Source organism: Calonectris borealis, chromosome 14, assembly GCF_964195595.1.
Source record: "Calonectris borealis chromosome 14, bCalBor7.hap1.2, whole genome shotgun sequence".
NCBI classification, from domain to species: Eukaryota; Metazoa; Chordata; class Aves; order Procellariiformes; family Procellariidae; genus Calonectris; species Calonectris borealis.
This window is the reverse complement of record NC_134325.1, coordinates 19,431,585-19,450,553: the sequence shown is the minus strand read 5'-3', so window position 1 is coordinate 19,450,553 and position 18,969 is coordinate 19,431,585. Positions and strand designations below refer to the sequence as shown.

Sequence of the window (18,969 nt, the reverse complement as noted above, 5' to 3'; positions counted from 1 at the left end):
CATGGAATTTTACCCAGTTATTCCTACTTTGAGCCAGATGACTTCTGTGAGGGTGAAACACACTAATACTCCAGCTTTGGTCTGAAGACATCGGGAGATGCAGAATCTGATACATCTCATAAGGTGAAATCCTCCCCAGGTGCCCAAAAGTTAGTTATCTAGGTTGTCTAAGCTACTAACTGTCTGTATGGTTAACAGCGGAAAATAGCCATTTTCAGAGCACAGGGGAAACAACGCTTCCTCCATATTCAGCTCAGAGGAATCAGCATTTCTAGAGAGCGATTGATCTCTCTGTTTGGAAAGAGGAGGATAAATACCGCTATTTGGTGAAATGACGTCCCAAGGGCTGGGGGAGTGGGAAGGCAGTGCTGGAATGGACAGTCTAGATCATTTCCCCTAGCACCAGGTATTCATCTCTTTCCCATCTGCCCGGACCCAAGACGGACACCTCAAGAAGTCAGAAGAGCTTCTGAGGGAACTGCACAGCATTCAGCAAATATGTTTAGGGTGTAGGGGTTTTTTTAACTTCAGCTGTTGGAAGCGCGAAAATTTGGGCTCACTGGCTGGGTTTGGTTCATGACACATTTTTGATGAGGTGTCAGTGCTGGGTGAGGTGTGCCAAAGGCTCATTCAAACTTCTGGAGGCTTGAGGGGAAGGAAGACCTCACTTTGGACCTGCTTCCATTAGGAATATAAGCACCTTCAGCCAGGATGAAGAGGTGCTCTCATCTCTGAGGAGGGGTCATCAGCTGTAACCCCTCCTGGAGCTAGGTGCTCATCCATAAGTGTTCCTCAAAAACGAGACATAACAACCAGCACAACTAAGAAAAGGTGACGGGTGATAATAGCAGGCGACTCTCTTCTGAGAGGTACTGAGGCACCCATTTGCCAACCGCACGCCCTCTCTAGGGAGGTGTGCTGCTTACTGGGGGCTCGTAGCAGGGATGTCACCCAGAGGCTACCAAGCCTCGTACGGTCCACTGACTATTATCTGCTGCTGCTGTTTCACGTGGGCACCAGTGATAGAGCCAGGAGCAGTCTGAGGACTATCAAGAAGGATTAGAGAGCCCTGGGAGCGATGGTAAGGGACTCTGAAGCACAGGTGGTTTTTTCATCAGTCCTCCCGGTCAAAGGAAAGGGGTTGGAAAGGGCCAGTCGAATGTGGCGAGTCAACAAATGGTTATGGGACGGGTCCCACAGCCAGGGGCTTTGGTTATTTAGACCATGGGACTGTCTTTGAGAAACCTGGTCTACTAGGGGCTGATGGGGTCCATCTGTCAGAGAAGGGGAAGAGCATCTTCGGTCACAGGCTTGCCAAGCTGGTGAAGAGGGTTTTAAAGTAAAGTTGCGGGAGGAGGGGAACCTCAATCCATCCCACTCGTACCGATCTGATGCCAGGGCCAGCAACAGATGCCCAGAGCCTGGAGAAGGATCGCAGGTCAGCAGGAGAGCGTCTGAAGAGGAGCACAAAGGAACTGCAGCCAGTAAGGCAGCTTCATTGGGCGCCCAACTTAAATGCCTCTATGCAAAGGCACGATGCATGGGGAATAAACAAGAGGAGTTAGAGACGTGCGCACTCTTGCAGGGCTACGATCTTATTGGCATCATGGAGACGTGGTGGGATGGCTCCTATGATTGGAGTGTTGGAATGGAAGGATACAGGTCCTTTAGGAAGGACAGGCAGGGGAAATGAGGAGGGGGAGTCGCCCTCTATGTCAATGACCAGCTGGAGTGCATGGAGCTGTGCCCTGGGACGGATGAGGAGCCAATCAAGAGCTTATGGGTCAGGATTAAAGGGAGGGCAGGGACAGGTGACATTATAGGGGGGATCTGCTACCGGCCACCCGACCAGGAAGAAGGAGCAGATGAGGCCCTCTCTAGACAGATAGGAGCAGCCTCACATTCTCAAGCCCTGGTCCTCATGGGGAGCTTCAACCATCCCACTATCTGTTGGAGGGACAACACGGCAGGGCATAAGCAATCCAGGAGGTTCCTGGAATGCGTTGATCATGGCTTCCTTCTCCAAGCGATAGAGGCTTCTTCATGATGCCCTGAAGGGCTTGTTAGGCTGATAACTGTTGGGTGGCTGGTCCCCAGGGGAGTTCCTTATTTTGGAAGGGGAGAAGCGTAATTTGTGATGGAAATAGATTTAACGCCTTAGCTGATGTTCGAGTTCAGGCCTGCTGAGAAGCTTCCAGTGGGTCATTCTACGATTATTGCCTCCACCTACTGCTAGACAAGGCCTCTTATTTGGTCTTGTTAAGGGTTAAGAAACCCCCGTTCTCCCTACATGTACAGTTCATATCCATTTGTCTGCCTTCACTAATCAGAGGCTTTATCTTTGCCTTATCTTCCCTATCTTTCAGTCATGGGAAGCATCTTTGAAAAAAGTGAAGAGTCCTTTAGGTGTGGTGGGAGCCTGGGTTGGTCTGGGGAAAAGCTGGTGTCTGGCTCTGGCTACATTTCTCCTTTTCTGGCTTGCTCTGCACTAAATATCTTTGCTTTTATCTTTGTATTTACTTGCCAAAGACTTCACCTATCCAAGGGCTCACTTGCGCTATCCCAAGAGGCTCTGCAGGCAATGCAGACTTCTCCAGTCCATAGCCCACCAAGTCCAAACTCAATTCTGGGCTGGCTCAGCTGACATAATTCAGGGCTAACTAATGCTCCTGGTAGGCAGCTGGAGGGTCTTGGTCTGGGATGGCGCTGAGCAGCAGGAATATCTGCCAGCGTAGCACGTCTCTGCTGGGGCTGGGAAGAATGAGTCGTTGACCAAAGTGGCAATACGTCCTAGCCCAGCCAGGACCTGTGCCAGATGTCAGACCCAAACCTTTCCCCTGGCCACCCTCAAAGGTGGCATATAGCAGTAGGGAGAGACACCTGGCATGTGACCTTCCCCCAGGGGACAGCGATCTGCCCAAAAACCCAAGCAAGGAGTGTGTCCTCATATGTTTTATATCTTACATGGCGTAAGAGTAGGGGAGTAGTTGAAGATACACCACTAAATAAGCTTTCTCCTGTCCCTGCCCTTGCTGGGAAGGCCAGAGCCACAGCTGGGGCCACGTGCCCTGCTCTGAGCCGCAGGAGAGCCCTGGTCTGGCTCTCTGGCGTGGGCTTCTGGGCTCAGACCCACGGATGCCACCTCCAGATGTTGGTGCTTGAGCCGCACTGTAAAGAGCCAGGGCTGAAATGATCCCTTAGTTTGGTCCTTCCCTGTACGGGACGGGTGTAAGCACACTTCTGGTGCATAGGATACCGGCTAACGAGTGGCATTTGTTCACTAATTGCATTTTCCACACTTCAACCTCCAGGCAGGGTCAGGATGCACCAATCTCCCTCAAAATACCTTTCTAGTCACTGCTGTGATCTTCCCTAGACAGGGACAAGAAGTACGAATCGCACTCCAAAAAACTTCCGTTACTTTCTGCTGGGACTCCACTTTCTGCTAGCTTGCAGAGGAAACCACCCCAGTACCAATCCTGCCCATTAAGGTCGGTTGTCTTGGCTTGGCAGACATTAAAAAAAGAATGTACACCACGAAATTATAATTACAAATCTGTGTATCTGGGACAACTGTTATCTTTAGGTGTGTTGTTGAACCTCAGGCATGCTGGGTGTTTGCATACCTGCAAGGTTACAGGCATACTTGCATCTATAAAAGCTGAAATTCATCCTGCCTAACTCTGGCAGTCTCAAAACTGGTTGTTCAGAGTCATCTTAAACCAGGTGTCTAAAAGCCAGTTTTCCTGAGTGGACGGAGAGGCAGAAACACAGAAACAAGCACCAGATCACAGAAGCTGTAACAGCTTCTTTGTATTTTACATTTTTTCAAGCACATTATTCAAGCACACCAATTTCATTACTCCCCTTTTCTGAAAAAACCCAAGATATTAAGGTGAGAAGTGCTTTCTCAGTCTTCCATTCACAGGCGAATCAGTCAGACAGTGCATTCTCCTGGCAACAGTTCGGATTTGGTATGCCTTTCTTTATTTCGGCTGTAGAATTTGGGCAGCTCTCCCTCATCTGGCTGGCTATGAATGAGCAGTTTTGTCCAGCAGTTCAGAAACCAATGAGGTATCCTTTCCAGACTTGCATCTGGCAAACCAGCCGGGGGTATGCCTTGCGCTCGCCACTGGTGTGCCCTCTCAAAGCCTTCTGAAGCCTTTCTACCTCCGCTTCAGCCAGGTTAAGGAACTTTTTGCACTGCTGCCTGACATCAAGCAAGCAACTTTATGTCTAGCTCTCAGATTCATGAATGTGATTCTTCTTCTTCTTCCCTCATTTATAGACAATTCACTGGTTCTTTCTTAGACACTGACCACAGCATGGGATGAGTTTCTCTGCCCACTGTACAAGGAGCCCAGCGAACCACCTCAGAGCCTTGGGAGCTAGCTTAGACTTCGATGCTTCACTACAGGGTTTTAAAAACATGTGAGATGACTCTCATCTTTAGAGATCAGAAAGTTGTCTGTGTCCCACCGTGTTTTGCGATAACTTTCCATGCGCTAGATCTGGTTTTCCTGATACCTTCCTTGGGTGCTTCTGGTGATGGTTCCTTGACAGGCAGAAGGAAAAAGAGACCGGAGGATATTTCTTAGAGCAGAACAGTTTGGACCACAAAATTGGAGGGGAAAGACAAGATTTTGGCTTTAAAGATGTTCTATCTGCTTTGGCTGCACATGACTTAGATGTCATAGGGATTCGTTCTTCTTGCTTTTCAAACATTCGTTTATTGAGACTTTGAAGTCCATTGGGGAAGGACTTTCTGTGGGTTTCTCTAGGCTTGAATTATTTAACTTCAGTCATCAAAATATGTCCACAATGGGAAGGTTGATCAGTCTGTGGAGAGGCGATCTCCCTCTGTAGTCAGTGGGGATTCAGATACGAAATTGGAATTACAATGGCATCCAACGGCATCCAGATTTTGGCTATAATGTCACTGAGTGACAAACAAACCCACACCACAGAAAGGAGGATGCACGGTCGTCCGTGACTGAGCAAGCTTGTGGGTGGGGAGCAAAACCACCTGTGTTGCATGAATGTGAGTACAAAGCACATCTTTCAAAAGGTTAGTTTAATTGTCAGCAAGTTCGGGAGGTCTGAAATACTCTTCATCTTGCCTGGGTTACTTAAAACCTAGGGATCTGTCTCTGAGGCACGGAAAGAAAACCCCTCTCGGATATTCACGTCTGATTATGCCCTACTCAAATCAGAAAACAAAACGATCTACTGCCAGCTGTCCACATGACAAAATAAGATTGAAGGATCTTGGCCCATGGGGCCCCAGAGTTGGACTGAAATGCAGTAGGAGTTAAGAGGGGCAGAAATGAGTTACGGGGGAAGCAAAGCGGGTTATGGAAGCTGGGGTGAGAAAACGCTCACAGCGCAAGGGGATAAATATTAGTTGCAAACAACTGCACCCTTCATTGGAGAAGATGGCAGTTTTCTTTGCTGACCAACCCAGCAGACGTTGAGAAATCTCCAGGTCTGAAGGGAAATCACAGTAGCAGCTCATGTTTGCAACATGAATTAAATGTTTGTCTGCTCTGAAGTGAATTACGAAACCCTTCAGAAGCAAAATACCTTTCACGCTTTATATAAAGTGCTTATTTTTTCTCACAGTTCTTTAACTGTTTTTTCTTTTTTCTTCCTTTTGTCTTTCTTGTCACGATGCTATGGGCATTTTCCACTGCTATTTTAAATGAATTGCCAGGGTGAGGCACGCTGAAGTTGCAATGTCTTTATTTAGCCTCTGGGGTTTAGACCAAAACCCAAACGTTATTTAGAAAGTTATTTGTATGCAAGGTCTTTTTGTTTAGGTGCTGTTGAATTTAGCACACGTATGATTTCACCTCAGTCTTTGTAAAAATAAGGCTAGGACACTTGCAGGTAGAGAAATCATCACATCTGAGTATTGTTTCAACTCATAGAACTAAGTGCAACACTACCACTCCCTGAAAAGCCTTTAAGTAAACAGGGACTTGGGTCTATTCATCGCCCTTCTCAGGGCATTCTTCATGTCCTTGTTCCTGAGGCTGTAGATGAGGGGGTTCAGCATTGGGGTTACAACAGTGTAAAACACTGCAATAACTTTGTCCCTGTCCTGTGGAACCCTTGACTTAGGATTCATGTACATGCAGATGATTGTCCCATAAAATAAGATTACCACTGTCAAGTGGGATCCACAGGTGGAGAAGGTCTTGGATTGCACACGTGCAGATTGAATCTTCAAGATGGCCGAAAGGATACGGGCGTAGGACGTGATGATCAGAAGAAAGGGGATGAATGCTATGAGGATGCTGAAAACGAAGATGACCAGCTTCGTGAGGGCAATGTCGGCGCAGGCCAAGAGCAGCACTGCTGTCACTTCGCAGAAGTAATGGTTCAAGATGCCAGGCCCGCAGAACGGCAGCCGCAAGGTGAAGCTGCAGAGGACCATGGAGCTCAGTAGGCTGCTGGCCCAGGAAGCCGCGACCATGTGAATGCAAACCTTCCTGTTCATGACAGTGGTGTAGAGCAAGGGGTGACATATTGCCATATATCGATCATAGGCCATGACCCCAAGCAGAAAACACTCTGTCATGCCAAAAGTCAGAGACAAATACATCTGAGCAGCACATCTGGAGAAGGAGATGTTCCCCTTCTTGGTCAAGAGGTTCACCAGCATCTGGGGGACGTTGGTGGAGACATAGCAGATATCTAAGAAGGACAGGTTGGCAAGGAAAAAGTACATGGGTGACTGCAACTGGCAATCAGCTCTGATCACTGTAAGGATCATGATGTTCCCAACAACCGTGAACAGATAAAAAACCAGGAACACTACGAAAAGAGCAGTCTGTGTCCTTGGCTGGGAGGAAAGGCCTTGAAAGATGAATTCTGTCACTACGCTTTGGTTTTCCCTGGCCATTATTATTCCAGTGGTTTAGCTGTCAAGATAAGAAATAGTAACAAAGTGAACTCAAATCTCTTGCAAGATAAATGTAACAAGAACTTGGATTTCTCTCTGAAGGGGAGAGAATCTGCCGTGGAAAATAATGTACCAGACACAACACACCACCCATTTTCCATTATCTGTTATGGTGACCAGAGAAACGAGAAAGTGTTGAGAAAGTTACATGGTACCTTTAGCTGAACCCCTGCTCATGTTAGTTGCACTCTAATTACACAGATTTAACAGAAGAATATAAATACCTTTAGCTATCTCAACTTCTCAGCTGTTCCTGAGAACCTGAGTGGCCTTCTGGGCTTAACCTTGACCCCTGGTTTATTCCTCACTCATGACAGACATTTAGATGTATAACTTCCATGTAAATGTTTATATGTAGATGCCTAAACCTGATGCCTTGCCCTGAAACTGAATCCTATCCTGTGTTTTTAAGACCAAGCAGACTCTCACAACCTGAATTAGCAATTACGCTGTCAGGGGAAAGCATTGCAAAATGAAGCATCGTTCCAAAAGAGAAACTGTGGTGGAAGGGAGGTTCAGAAATAATCGTAAAAAGCTCAGTTCAGGAGGCCCTTTGCCTCAGCCCAAGATTACTGCCTCAGGTAGGTGGGATGGCTGAGCCACCGCCCCAGTCAATACAACCGGAGGAGTCCGTCTCCACTGCAGCCCAGGGAGCCCCGACTGCTCAGCACCGATCTCCCAGTCAGCGAAGGCAGGTGCCTCCCTCCTGACTTGAAAGGAAGGGTTAAGGTGCCGAAGCATCCACGCCTCTTGCCGTTTTGGGTTCACTGTGGTAGCCAGGACATCTGTATGGGACAAGCACGTGTGATAGAAGAGCTGCAGAAGACTTGTATCAACCGTATCAACTAGCTTTTCACTGGCACCTGTGCAAATGTGGCCATCAGCTCATATGTAAACACCTAAATTCCGGTGAGATGGGTCTGATCCCTGATGCTTACTGGCATTAATCCAAGTCTTATTCAAGACCTGAACTCTCTAGACCAGGTGGGCTCTATCAGTTATGATGCCGTAACTCTAAGAACCTGCATCATACGAAATTCAGCATCTTTCTTAAGATGGATGTAGAACTCGAGAGACAGCTTTCTCTCATTTAAGCACATAGATGCACAATCATTTTAAAGCCTGTGCCAACATCAACAGCTACATTCAGCTTCTGATTCTCTTCAGGCATTTATAATTCACATAACTACACTCCGGAGGCCAAGAACAATTCAATTTTGCCTTCAGTAAACCAGTTGTGGTAATGCTTTTGATGAATATCATACCACATTAAAAAACATCCTTCAGCAGCTGAAAACTGCAAGCCTCTGGGAGCGAGAAGGGAAATTTCCTCTAGCTATGGTATAAAGAACTAGAGTGGGATTCTCTATAGGATTTCGTTTCCTAAATACTTTGGAGTAGCTGAGACCAAACTGCTCATGAGTGGTTCCACGGGCTTGAGATCGGTGCTTCTAGCTCACTTACCTACTTTGGAAAATCACCCCCTTATATTATTGACGTTAGTAGACAGCACGAGCTCTGAACTTTACACCTTTTGATTTCAAAGGAGTTTGAAGGATGAGAGTCATTTATGCTTTATAGGTGAGAAAAAGTAGACACAAATAAGGTAAGAACTTTGCTCAAGGTTAAAAGGGGTTTCTTACAGAAACCATTATCTTATCACGGCACATCTATCAGCAGTGACAAACACGCCTTGGACCTATCTAAATTCTCCTATGGACTAAACCACCTTGAAATCATCCTGACATATCTCTGTTCAAGATTTGTAAAATTAAAGAGTGTTTTTTCTGTACCTGAAAATGTCCAATCTACAAGAAGGTTGAAACTCATCCAATAACAGGAATACTGGCAGCAGAATACACAAAAGAAAGTGGCAGGCACCCCTCGCCTGATCAAAAGAAGTGTTAGATACTTGGAGGTAAGAAATAAATGCAAAGTGGCTTAGTCCTTTACATTTGGATTTAAGGCGTTCAAAGTGATAGCAGCGTGGTGGAAGAATTGAAATCGCATTTCAAGATTTCCCTTTTGAGACACCATAACCAATTTTAAATGCCAAAGTGGTCCCAGAGGTTGCATTGCAATTATTTCTTGTAAACACAAGCCCAAGCATAATTTTAAGTGTTTAAGTCATAAACAATTGAAGTTTTGGTAAAAGTTTTTACAACTGCCTGTTCAAGACTTGGTGAACCGTACGTTACACTTCAAATCTTAAGGGACCAAATATTTTAATGGATTTGTGGGATTTTTTAGAGGGTTGTCTAAACATGGAATTTTACCCAGTTATTCCTACTTTGAGCCAGATGACTTCTGTGAGGGTGAAACACACTAATACTCCAGCTTTGGTCTGAAGACATCGGGAGATGCAGAATCTGATACATCTCATAAGGTGAAATCCTCCCCAGGTGCCCAAAAGTTAGTTATCTAGGTTGTCTAAGCTACTAACTGTCTGTATGGTTAACAGCGGAAAATAGCCATTTTCAGAGCACAGGGGAAACAACGCTTCCTCCATATTCAGCTCAGAGGAATCAGCATTTCTAGAGAGCGATTGATCTCTCTGTTTGGAAAGAGGAGGATAAATACCGCTATTTGGTGAAATGACGTCCCAAGGGCTGGGGGAGTGGGAAGGCAGTGCTGGAATGGACAGTCTAGATCATTTCCCCTAGCACCAGGTATTCATCTCTTTCCCATCTGCCCGGACCCAAGACGGACACCTCAAGAAGTCAGAAGAGCTTCTGAGGGAACTGCACAGCATTCAGCAAATATGTTTAGGGTGTAGGGGTTTTTTTAACTTCAGCTGTTGGAAGCGCGAAAATTTGGGCTCACTGGCTGGGTTTGGTTCATGACACATTTTTGATGAGGTGTCAGTGCTGGGTGAGGTGTGCCAAAGGCTCATTCAAACTTCTGGAGGCCTGAGGGGAAGGAAGACCTCACTTTGGACCTGCTTCCATTAGGAATAGAACCTCAAGCCATCCCACTCGGTTTGATGCCAGGGCCAGCAATAGATGCCCAGAGCCTGGAGAAGGATCTCAGGTCAGCAGGAGAGCACCTGAAGAGGAGCACAAAGGAACTCCAGCCAGTAAGGCAGCTTCATCGGGCGCCCAACTTAAATGCCTCTATGCAAAGGCACAATGCATGGGGAATAAACAAGAGGAGTTAGAGACGTGCGCACTCTTGCAGGGCTACGATCTTATTGGCATCATGGAGACGTGGTGGGATGGCTCCTACGACTGGAGTGTTGGAATGGAAGGATACAGGTCCTTTAGGAAGGACAGGCAGGGGAGATGAGGAGGGGGTGTCGCCCTCTATGTCAATGACCAGCTGGAGTGCATGGAGCTGCGCCCTGGGACGGATGAGGAGCCAACCGAGAGCTTATGGGTCAGGATTAAAGGGACGGCAGGGACAGGTGACATTATAGGGGGGATCTGCTACCGGCCACCCGACCAGGAAGACGGAGCAGATGAGGCCCTCTCTAGACAGATAGGAGCAGCCTCACATTCTCAAGCCCTGGTCCTCATGGGGGACTTCAACCACCCCACTATCTTTTGGAGGGACAACACGGCAGGGCATAAGCAATCCAGGAGGTTCCTGGAATGCGTTGATCATGGCTTCCTTCTCCAAGCGATAGAGGCTTCTTCATGATGCCCTGAAGGGCTTGTTAGGCTGATAACTGCTGGGTGGCTGGTCCCCAGGGGAGTTCCTTATTTTGGAAGGGGAGAAGCGTAATTCGTGATGGAAATAGATTTAATGCCTTAGCTGATGTTCGAGTTCAGGCCTGCTGAGAAGCTTCCAGTGGGTCATTCTACAACTATTGCCTCCACCTACTGCTAGACAAGGCCTCTTATTTGGTCTTGTTAAGGGTTAAGAAACCCCCGTTCTCCCTACATGTACAGTTCATATCCATTTGTCTGCCTTCACTAATCAGAGGCTTTATCTTTGCCTTATCTTCCCTATCTTTCAGTCATGGGAAGCATCTTTGAAAAAAGTGAAGAGTCCTTTAGGTGTGGTGGGAGCCCGGGTTGGTCTGGGGAAAAGCTGGTGTCTGGCTCTGGCTACATTTCTCCTTTTCTGGCTTGCTCTGCACTAAATACCTTTGCTTTTATCTTTGTATTTACTTGCCAAAGATTCACCTATCCAAGGGCTCACTTGCGCTATCCCAAGAGGCTCTGCAGGCAATGCAGACTTCTCCAGTCCATAGCCCACCAAGTCCAAACTCAATTCTGGGCTGGCTCAGCTGACATAATTCAGGGCTAACTAATGCTCCTGGTAGGCAGCTGGAGGGTCTTGGTCTGGGATGGCGCTGAGCAGCAGGAATATCTGCCAGCATAGCACGTCTCTGCTGGGGCTGAGAAGAATGAGTCGTTGACCAAAGTGGCAATACGTCCTAGCCCAGCCAGGACCTGTGCCAGATGTCAGACCCAAACCTTTCCCCTGGCCACCCTCAAAGGTGGCATATAGCAGTAGGGAGAGACACCTGGCATGTGGCCTTCCCCCAGGGGACAGCGATCTGCCCAAAAACCCAAGCAAGGAGTGTGTCCTCATATGTTTTATACCTTACATGGCGTAAGAGTAGGGGAGTAGTTGAAGATACACCACTAAATAAGCTTTCTCCTGTCCCTGCCCTTGCTGGGAAGGCCAGAGCCACAGCTGGGGCCACGTGCCCTGCTCTGAGCCGCAGGAGAGCCCTGGTCTGGCTCTCTGGCGTGGGCTTCTGGGCTCAGACCCATGAATGCCACCTCCAGATGTTGGTGCTTGAGCCACAGTGTAAAGAGCCAGGGCTGAAAGGATCCCTTAGTTTGGTCCTTCCCTGTATGGGACGGAGGTAAACACAGTTTAGACCGCAAAATTAAAAGGGAAAGACAAGATTTTGGCTTTAAAGATGTTCTATCATACTTTTGTACATGTCTTAGATGTAATAGGGATTTGTTCTTCTTGCTTTTCAAACACTCGTTTATTGAGACTTTGAAGTCCATTGGGGAAGGACTTTCTGTGGGTTTCTCTAGGCTTCAAGTATTTAACTTCAGTCATCAAAATATGTCCACAATGGGAAGGTTGATCAGTCTGTGGAGAGGCGATCTCCCTCTGTAGTCAGTGGGGATTCAGATACGAAATTGGAATTACAATGGCATCCAACGGCATCCAGATTTTGGCTATAATGTCACTGAGTGACAAACAAACCCACACCACAGAAAGGAGGATGCACGGTCGTCCGTGACTGAGCAAGCTTGTGGGTGGGGAGCAAAACCACCTGTGTTGCATGAATGTGAGTACAAAGCACATCTTTCAAAAGGTTAGTTTAATTGTCAGCAAGTTCGGGAGGTCTGAAATACTCTTCATCTTGCCTGGGTTACTTAAAACCTAGGGATCTGTCTCTGAGGCACGGAAAGAAAACCCCTCTCTGATATTCACGTCTGATTATGCCCTACTCAAATCAGAAAACAAAACGATCTACTGCCAGCTGTCCACATGACAAAATAAGATTGAAGGATCTTGGCCCATGGGGCCCCAGAGTTGGACTGAAATGCAGTAGGAGTTAAGAGGGGCAGAAATGAGTTACGGGGGAAGCAAAGCGGGTTATGGAAGCTGGGGTGAGAAAACGCTCACAGCGCAAGGGGATAAATATTAGTTGCAAACAACTGCACCCTTCATTGGAGAAGATGGCAGTTTTGTTTGCTGACCAACCCAGCAGACGTTGAGAAATCTCCAGGTCTGAAGGGAAATCACAGTAGCAGCTCATGTTTGCAACATGAATTAAATGTTTGTCTGCTCTGAAGTGAATTACGAAACCCTTCAGAAGCAAAATACCTTTCACGCTTTATATAAAGTGCTTATTTTTTCTCACAGTTCTTTAACTATTTTTTCTTTTTTCTTCTTTTTTTCTTTCTTGTCACGATGCTATGGGCATTTCCCGCTGCTATTTTAAATGAATTGCCAGAGTGAGGCACGCTGAAGTTGCAATGTCTTTATTTAGCCTCTGGGGTTTAGGCCAAACCCCAAACGTTATTTAGAAAGTTATTTGTATGCAAGGTCTTTTTGTTTAGGTGCTGTTGAATTTAGCACACGTATGATTTCACCTCAGTCTTTGTAAAAATAAGGCTAGGACACTTGCAGGTAGAGAAATCATCACATCTGAGTATTTTTTCAACTTATAGAACTAAGTGCAACACTACCACTGCCTGAAAAGCCTTTAAATAAACAGGGATTTGGGTCTATTCATCACCCTTCTCAGGGCATTCTTCATGTCCTTGTTCCTGAGGCTGTAGATGAGGGGGTTCAGCAATGGGGCTACAACGACGTAAAGCACTGTAATAACTTTGTCCCTGTCCTGTGGAGCCCTTGTCTTAGGATTCATGTACCTGCAGATAACTGTCCCGTAAAATAAGGTTACCACCATCAGGTGGGATCCACAGGTGGAGAAGGTCTTGGATTGCACACGTGCAGATTTAATCTTCAAGATGGCGGAAAGGATACGGGCGTAGGACGTGATGATCAGAAGAAAGGGGATCAAGACTATGGCGATGCTGAAGATGAAGATGACGAACTCTGTAAGGGCAGTGTCGGCGCAGGCCAAGGCCAGCACTGCTGGCACTTCACAGAAGTAATGGTTCAAGATGCCAGGCCCGCAGAAGGGCAGCCGCCAGATGAGGGTGATGATGACCATGGAGCTCAGTAGGCTGCTGGCCCAGGAAGCTGCGACCATGTGAATGCAAACCTTCCTGTTCATGATAGTGGTGTAGAGCAAGGGGTGACATATTGCCATATATCGATCATAGGCCATGACCCCAAGCAGAAAACACTCTGTGGTGCCACATGTCAGAGAGAAATACATCTGAGCAGCACATCTGGAGAAGGAGATGGTCCCCTTCTTGGTCAAGAGGTTCACCAACATCTGGGGAATGTTAGTGGTGACATAGCAGGTATCTAAGAAGGACAGGTTGGCAAGGAAAAAGTACATGGGTGACTGCAACTGGCAATCAGCTCTGATCACTGTAAGGATCATGATGTTCCCAACAACCGTGAACAGATAAAAAACCAGGAACACTACGAAAAGAGCAGTCTGTGTCCTTGGCTGGGAGGAAAGGCCTTGAAAGATGAATTCTGTCACTACGCTTTGGTTTTCCCTGGCCATTATTATTCCAGTGGTTTAACTGTCAAGACAAGAAATAGTAACAAAGTCAACTCAAATCTCTTGCAAGATAAGTACCAGAGACAACACACCATCTATTTTATATTATCTATGATGGTGACCAGAGAAACGAGAAAATGTTGAGAAAGTTACATGGTACCTTTAGCTGAACCCCTGCTCATGTTGGTTGCACTCTAATTACACAGATTTAACAGACAAATGCCTAATTTGGACACATTTAAATGCCCAAGAGAACTACTGACCTCTTTAGAAAATCAAGATTCAAGGTTAGATCAAAAGACGAGATGTTAAAATCCCAGTTCTTGATATCCTGTCTTAACCTGGGAAGAAACACAAAACAGACTTCTGGAGCGAAACAATCCTTCAGACACTCTCATTATGACACAGATCTACTCTTGTGGACAAATATCCATAGACCTGTATCCTTTTCCTGCAATAAAGCCAAAATTCAGCACGCTGACCACATCTAACAAATTACATATGTCCAACCACCTTAACGTATATCTAGGATCTTATGGCATTCTCGTCACTGTAGCTCCTACTGTCCATGTTCTGTCTTTACGCAGTATCGCCTAAGAGGTTTTAAGGCTTTCCTATGACATGAAAGTTTCCGAGTAGTATATGGTCACAGTTGTGGATCCCGAGTCTTCGTGCAGTAAAAGGAGAGTAGCAGAATGCCTACCTTAATAATGCTGTGGAAGACACTAATAAATGTCACTCGATATGCTGTAGGGTATCTGAGACATCTGAAGGCGGCCGTCACATTTGATGCAGGGATGTTGGAGGGCTTGTGCTCCTCTGGAATGAAAATTGGCCAAACGACAGGTCACGCTGGGGTGTCCAAGTGGTACCAGGCTGCTGCGGCTGAACACATTATTTGGATGCCTCGTTGATACGGTCAATGGACGCTAAAGGGCGATTCAGATGACCAGCTAGTAGGTGATACCTTTAGCTATCTCAACTTCTCAGCTGTTCCTGAGAACCCGAGTGGCCTTCTGGGCTTAACCTTGACCCCTGGTTTATTCCTCACTCATGACAGACATTTAGATGTATAACTTCCATGTAAATGTTTATATGTGGATGCCTAAACCTGATGCCTTGCCCTGAAACTGAATCCTATCCTGTGTTTTTAAGACCAAGCAGACTCTCACAACCTGAATTAGCAATTACGCTGTCAGGGGAAAGCATTGCAAAATGAAGCATCGTTCCAAAAGAGAAACTGTGGTGGAAGGGAGGTTCAGCCCAAGATTACTGCCTCAGGTAGGTGGGATGGCTGAGCCACCGCCCCAGTCAATACAACCAGAGGAGTCCGTCTCCACTGCAGCCCAGGGAGCCCCGACTGCTCAGCACCGATCTCCCAGTCAGCGAAGGCAGGTGCCTCCCTCCTGACTTGAAAGGAAAGGTTAAGGTGCCGAAGCATCCACGCCTCTTGCCGTTTTGGGTTCACTGTGGTAGCCAGGACATCTGTATGGGACAAGCACGTATGATAGAAGAGCTGCAGAAGACTTGTATCAACCGTATCAACTAGCTTTTCACTGGCACCTGTGCAAATGTGGCCATCAGCTCATATGTAAACACCTAAATTCCGGTGAGATGGATCTGATTCCTGATGCTTACTGGCATTAATCCAAGTCTTATTCAAGACCTGAACTCTCTAGACCAGGTGGGCTCTATCAGTTATGATGCCGTAACTCTAAGAACCTGCATAATACGAAATTCAGCATCTTTCTTAAGATGGATGTAGAACTCGAGAGACAGCTTTCTCTCATTTAAGCACATAGATGCACAATCATTTTAAAGCCTGTGCCAACATCAACAGCTACATTCAGCTTCTGATTCTCTTCAGGCATTTATAATTTACATAACTACACTCCGGAGGCCAAGAACAATTCAATTTTGCCTTCAGTAAACCAGTAGTGGTAATGCTTTTGATGAATATCATACCACATTAAAAAACATCCTTCAGCAGCTGAAAACTGCAAGCCTCTGGGAGCGAGAAGGGAAATTTCCTCTAGCTATGGTATAAAGAACTAGAGTGGGATTCTCTATAGGATTTCGTTTCCTAAATACTTTGGAGTAGCTGAGACCAAACTGCTCATGAGTGGTTCCACGGGCTTGAGATCGGTGCTTCTAGCTCACTTACCTACTTTGGAAAATCACCCCCTTATATTATTGACGTTAGTAGACAGCACGAGCTCTGAACTTTACACCTTTTGATTTCAAAGGAGTTTGAAGGATGAGAGTCATTTATGCTTTATAGGTGAGAAAAAGTAGACACAAATAAGGTAAGAACTTTGCTCAAGGTTAAAAGGGGTTTCTTACAGAAACCATTATCTTATCACGGCACATCTATCAGCAGTGACAAACACGCCTTGGACCTATCTAAATTCTCCTATGGACTAAACCACCTTGAAATCATCCTGACATATCTCTGTTCAAGATTTGTAAAATTAAAGAATGTTTTTTCTGTACCTGAAAATGTCCAATCTACAAGAAGGTTGAAACTCATCCAATAACAGGAATACTGACAGCAGAATACACAAAAGAAAGTGGCAGGCACCCCTTGCCTGATCAAAAGAAGTGTTAGATACTTGGAGGTAAGAAATAAATGCAAAGTGGCTTAGTCCTTTACATTTGGATTTAAGGCGTTCAAAGTGATAGCAGCGTGGTGGAAGAATTGAAATCGCATTTCAAGATTTCCCTTTTGAGACACCATAACCAATTTTAAATGCCAAAGTGGTCCCAGAGGTTGCATTGCAATTATTTCTTGTAAACACAAGCCCAAGCATAATTTTAAGTATTTAAGTCATAAACAATTGAAGTTTTGGTAAAAGTTTTTACAACTGCCTGTTCAAGACTTGGTGAACCGTACGTTACACTTCAAATCTTAAGGGACCAAATATTTTAATGGATTTGTGGGATTTTTTAGAGGGTTGTCTAAACATGGAATTTTACCCAGTTATTCCTACTTTGAGCCAGATGACTTCTGTGAGGGTGAAACACACTAATACTCCAGCTTTGGTCTGAAGACATCGGGAGATGCAGAATCTGATACATCTCATAAGGTGAAATCCTCCCCAGGTGCCCAAAAGTTAGTTATCTAGGTTGTCTAAGCTACTAACTGTCTGTATGGTTAACAGCGGAAAATAGCCATTTTCAGAGCACAGGGGAAACAACGCTTCCTCCATATTCAGCTCAGAGGAATCAGCATTTCTAGAGAGCGATTGATCTCTCTGTTTGGAAAGAGGAGGATAAATACCGCTATTTGGTGAAATGACGTCCCAAGGGCTGGGGGAGTGGGAAGGCAGTGCTGGAATGGACAGTCTAGATCATTTCCCCTAGCACCAGGTGTTCATCTCTTTCCCATCTGCCCGGACCCAAGACGGACACCTCAAGAAGTCAGAAGAGCTTCTGAGGGAACTGCACAGCATTCAGCAAATATGTTTAGGGTGTAGGGGTTTTTTTAACTTCAGCTGTTGGAAGCGCGAAAATTTGGGCTCACTGGCTGGGTTTGGTTCATGACACATTTTTGATGAGGTGTCAGTGCTGGGTGAGGTGTGCCAAAGGCTCATTCAAACTTCTGGAGGCTTGAGGGGAAGGAAGACCTCACTTTGGACCTGCTTCCATTAGGAATAGAACCTCAAGCCATCCCACTCGGTTTGATGCCAGGGCCAGCAATAGATGCCCAGAGCCTGGAGAAGGATCTCAGGTCAGCAGGAGAGCGCCTGAAGAGGAGCACAAAGGAACTCCAGCCAGTAAGGCAGCTTCATCGGGCGCCCAACTTAAATGCCTCTATGCAAAGGCACGATGCATGGGGAATAAACAAGAGGAGTTAGAGACGTGGGCACTCTTGCAGGGCTACGATCTTATTGGCATCATGGAGACGTGGTGGGATGGCTCCTACAACTGGAGTGTTGGAATGGAAGGATACAGGCCATTTAGGAAGGACAGGCAGGGGAGATGAGGGGGTGTCGCCCTCTATGTCAATGACCAGCTGGAGTGCATGGAGCTGCGCCCTGGGACGGATGAGGAGCCAACCGAGAGCTTATGGGTCAGGATTAAAGGGAGGGCAGGGACAGGTGACATTATAGGGGGGGTCTGCTACCGGCCACCCGACCAGGAAGACGGAGCAGATGAGGCCCTCTCTAGACAGATAGGAGCAGCCTCACATTCTCAAGCCCTGGTCCTCATGGGGGACTTCAACCACCCCACTATCTGTTGGAGGGACAACACGGCAGGGCATAAGCAATCCAGGAGGTTCCTGGAATGCGTTGATCATGGCTTCCTTCTCCAAGCGATAGAGGCTTCTTCATGATGCCCTGAAGGGCTTGTTAGGCTGATAACTGCTGGGTGGCTGGTCCCCAGGGGAGTTCCTTTTTTTGGAAGGGGAGAAGCGTAATTTGTGATGGAAATAGATTTAACGCCTTAGCTGGTGTTCAAGTTCAGGCCTGCTGAGAAGCTTCCAGTGGGTCATGCTACGACTATTGCCACCACCTACTGCTAGACAAGGCCTCTTATTTGGTCTTGTTAAGGGTTAAGAAACCCCCGTTCTCCCTACATGTACAGTTCATATCCATTTGTCTGCCTTCACTAATCAGAGGCTTTATCTTTGCCTTATCTTTCCTATCTTTCAGTCATGGGAAGCATCTTTGAAAAAAGTGAAGAGTCCTTTAGGTGTGGTGGGAGCCCGGGTTGGTCTGGGGAAAAGCTGGTGTCTGGCTCTGGCTACATTTCTCCTTTTCTGGCTTGCTCTGCACTAAATATCTTTGCTTTTATCTTTGTATTTACTTGCCAAAGATTCACCTATCCAAGGGCTCACTTGCGCTATCCCAAGAGGCTCTGCAGGCAAAGCAGACTT

The 18,969-nt window shown here is 46.5% G+C and overlaps 2 protein-coding genes and 1 long non-coding RNA gene across 3 annotated transcripts in view; 1 reads left to right on the top strand and 2 right to left on the bottom strand.

Moving 5' to 3' along the window:
- Positions 1-18,969, top strand: part of LOC142088261 (uncharacterized) — a 223,119-nt gene that overhangs the window by 144,069 nt on the left and 60,081 nt on the right. The gene's annotated exons all lie outside the window — the stretch shown is intronic.
- LOC142088003 (olfactory receptor 2D3-like) lies at positions 5,297-6,907 on the bottom strand. The gene has a single exon (XM_075162805.1). The coding sequence runs from the start codon at positions 6,905-6,907 to the stop codon at positions 5,966-5,968; it is 942 nt and encodes a 313-aa protein (XP_075018906.1). The 3' UTR covers positions 5,297-5,965.
- LOC142088002 (olfactory receptor 2D2-like) lies at positions 12,368-14,093 on the bottom strand. Its single transcript, XM_075162804.1, has one exon. The coding sequence runs from the start codon at positions 14,091-14,093 to the stop codon at positions 13,152-13,154; it is 942 nt and encodes a 313-aa protein (XP_075018905.1). The 3' UTR covers positions 12,368-13,151.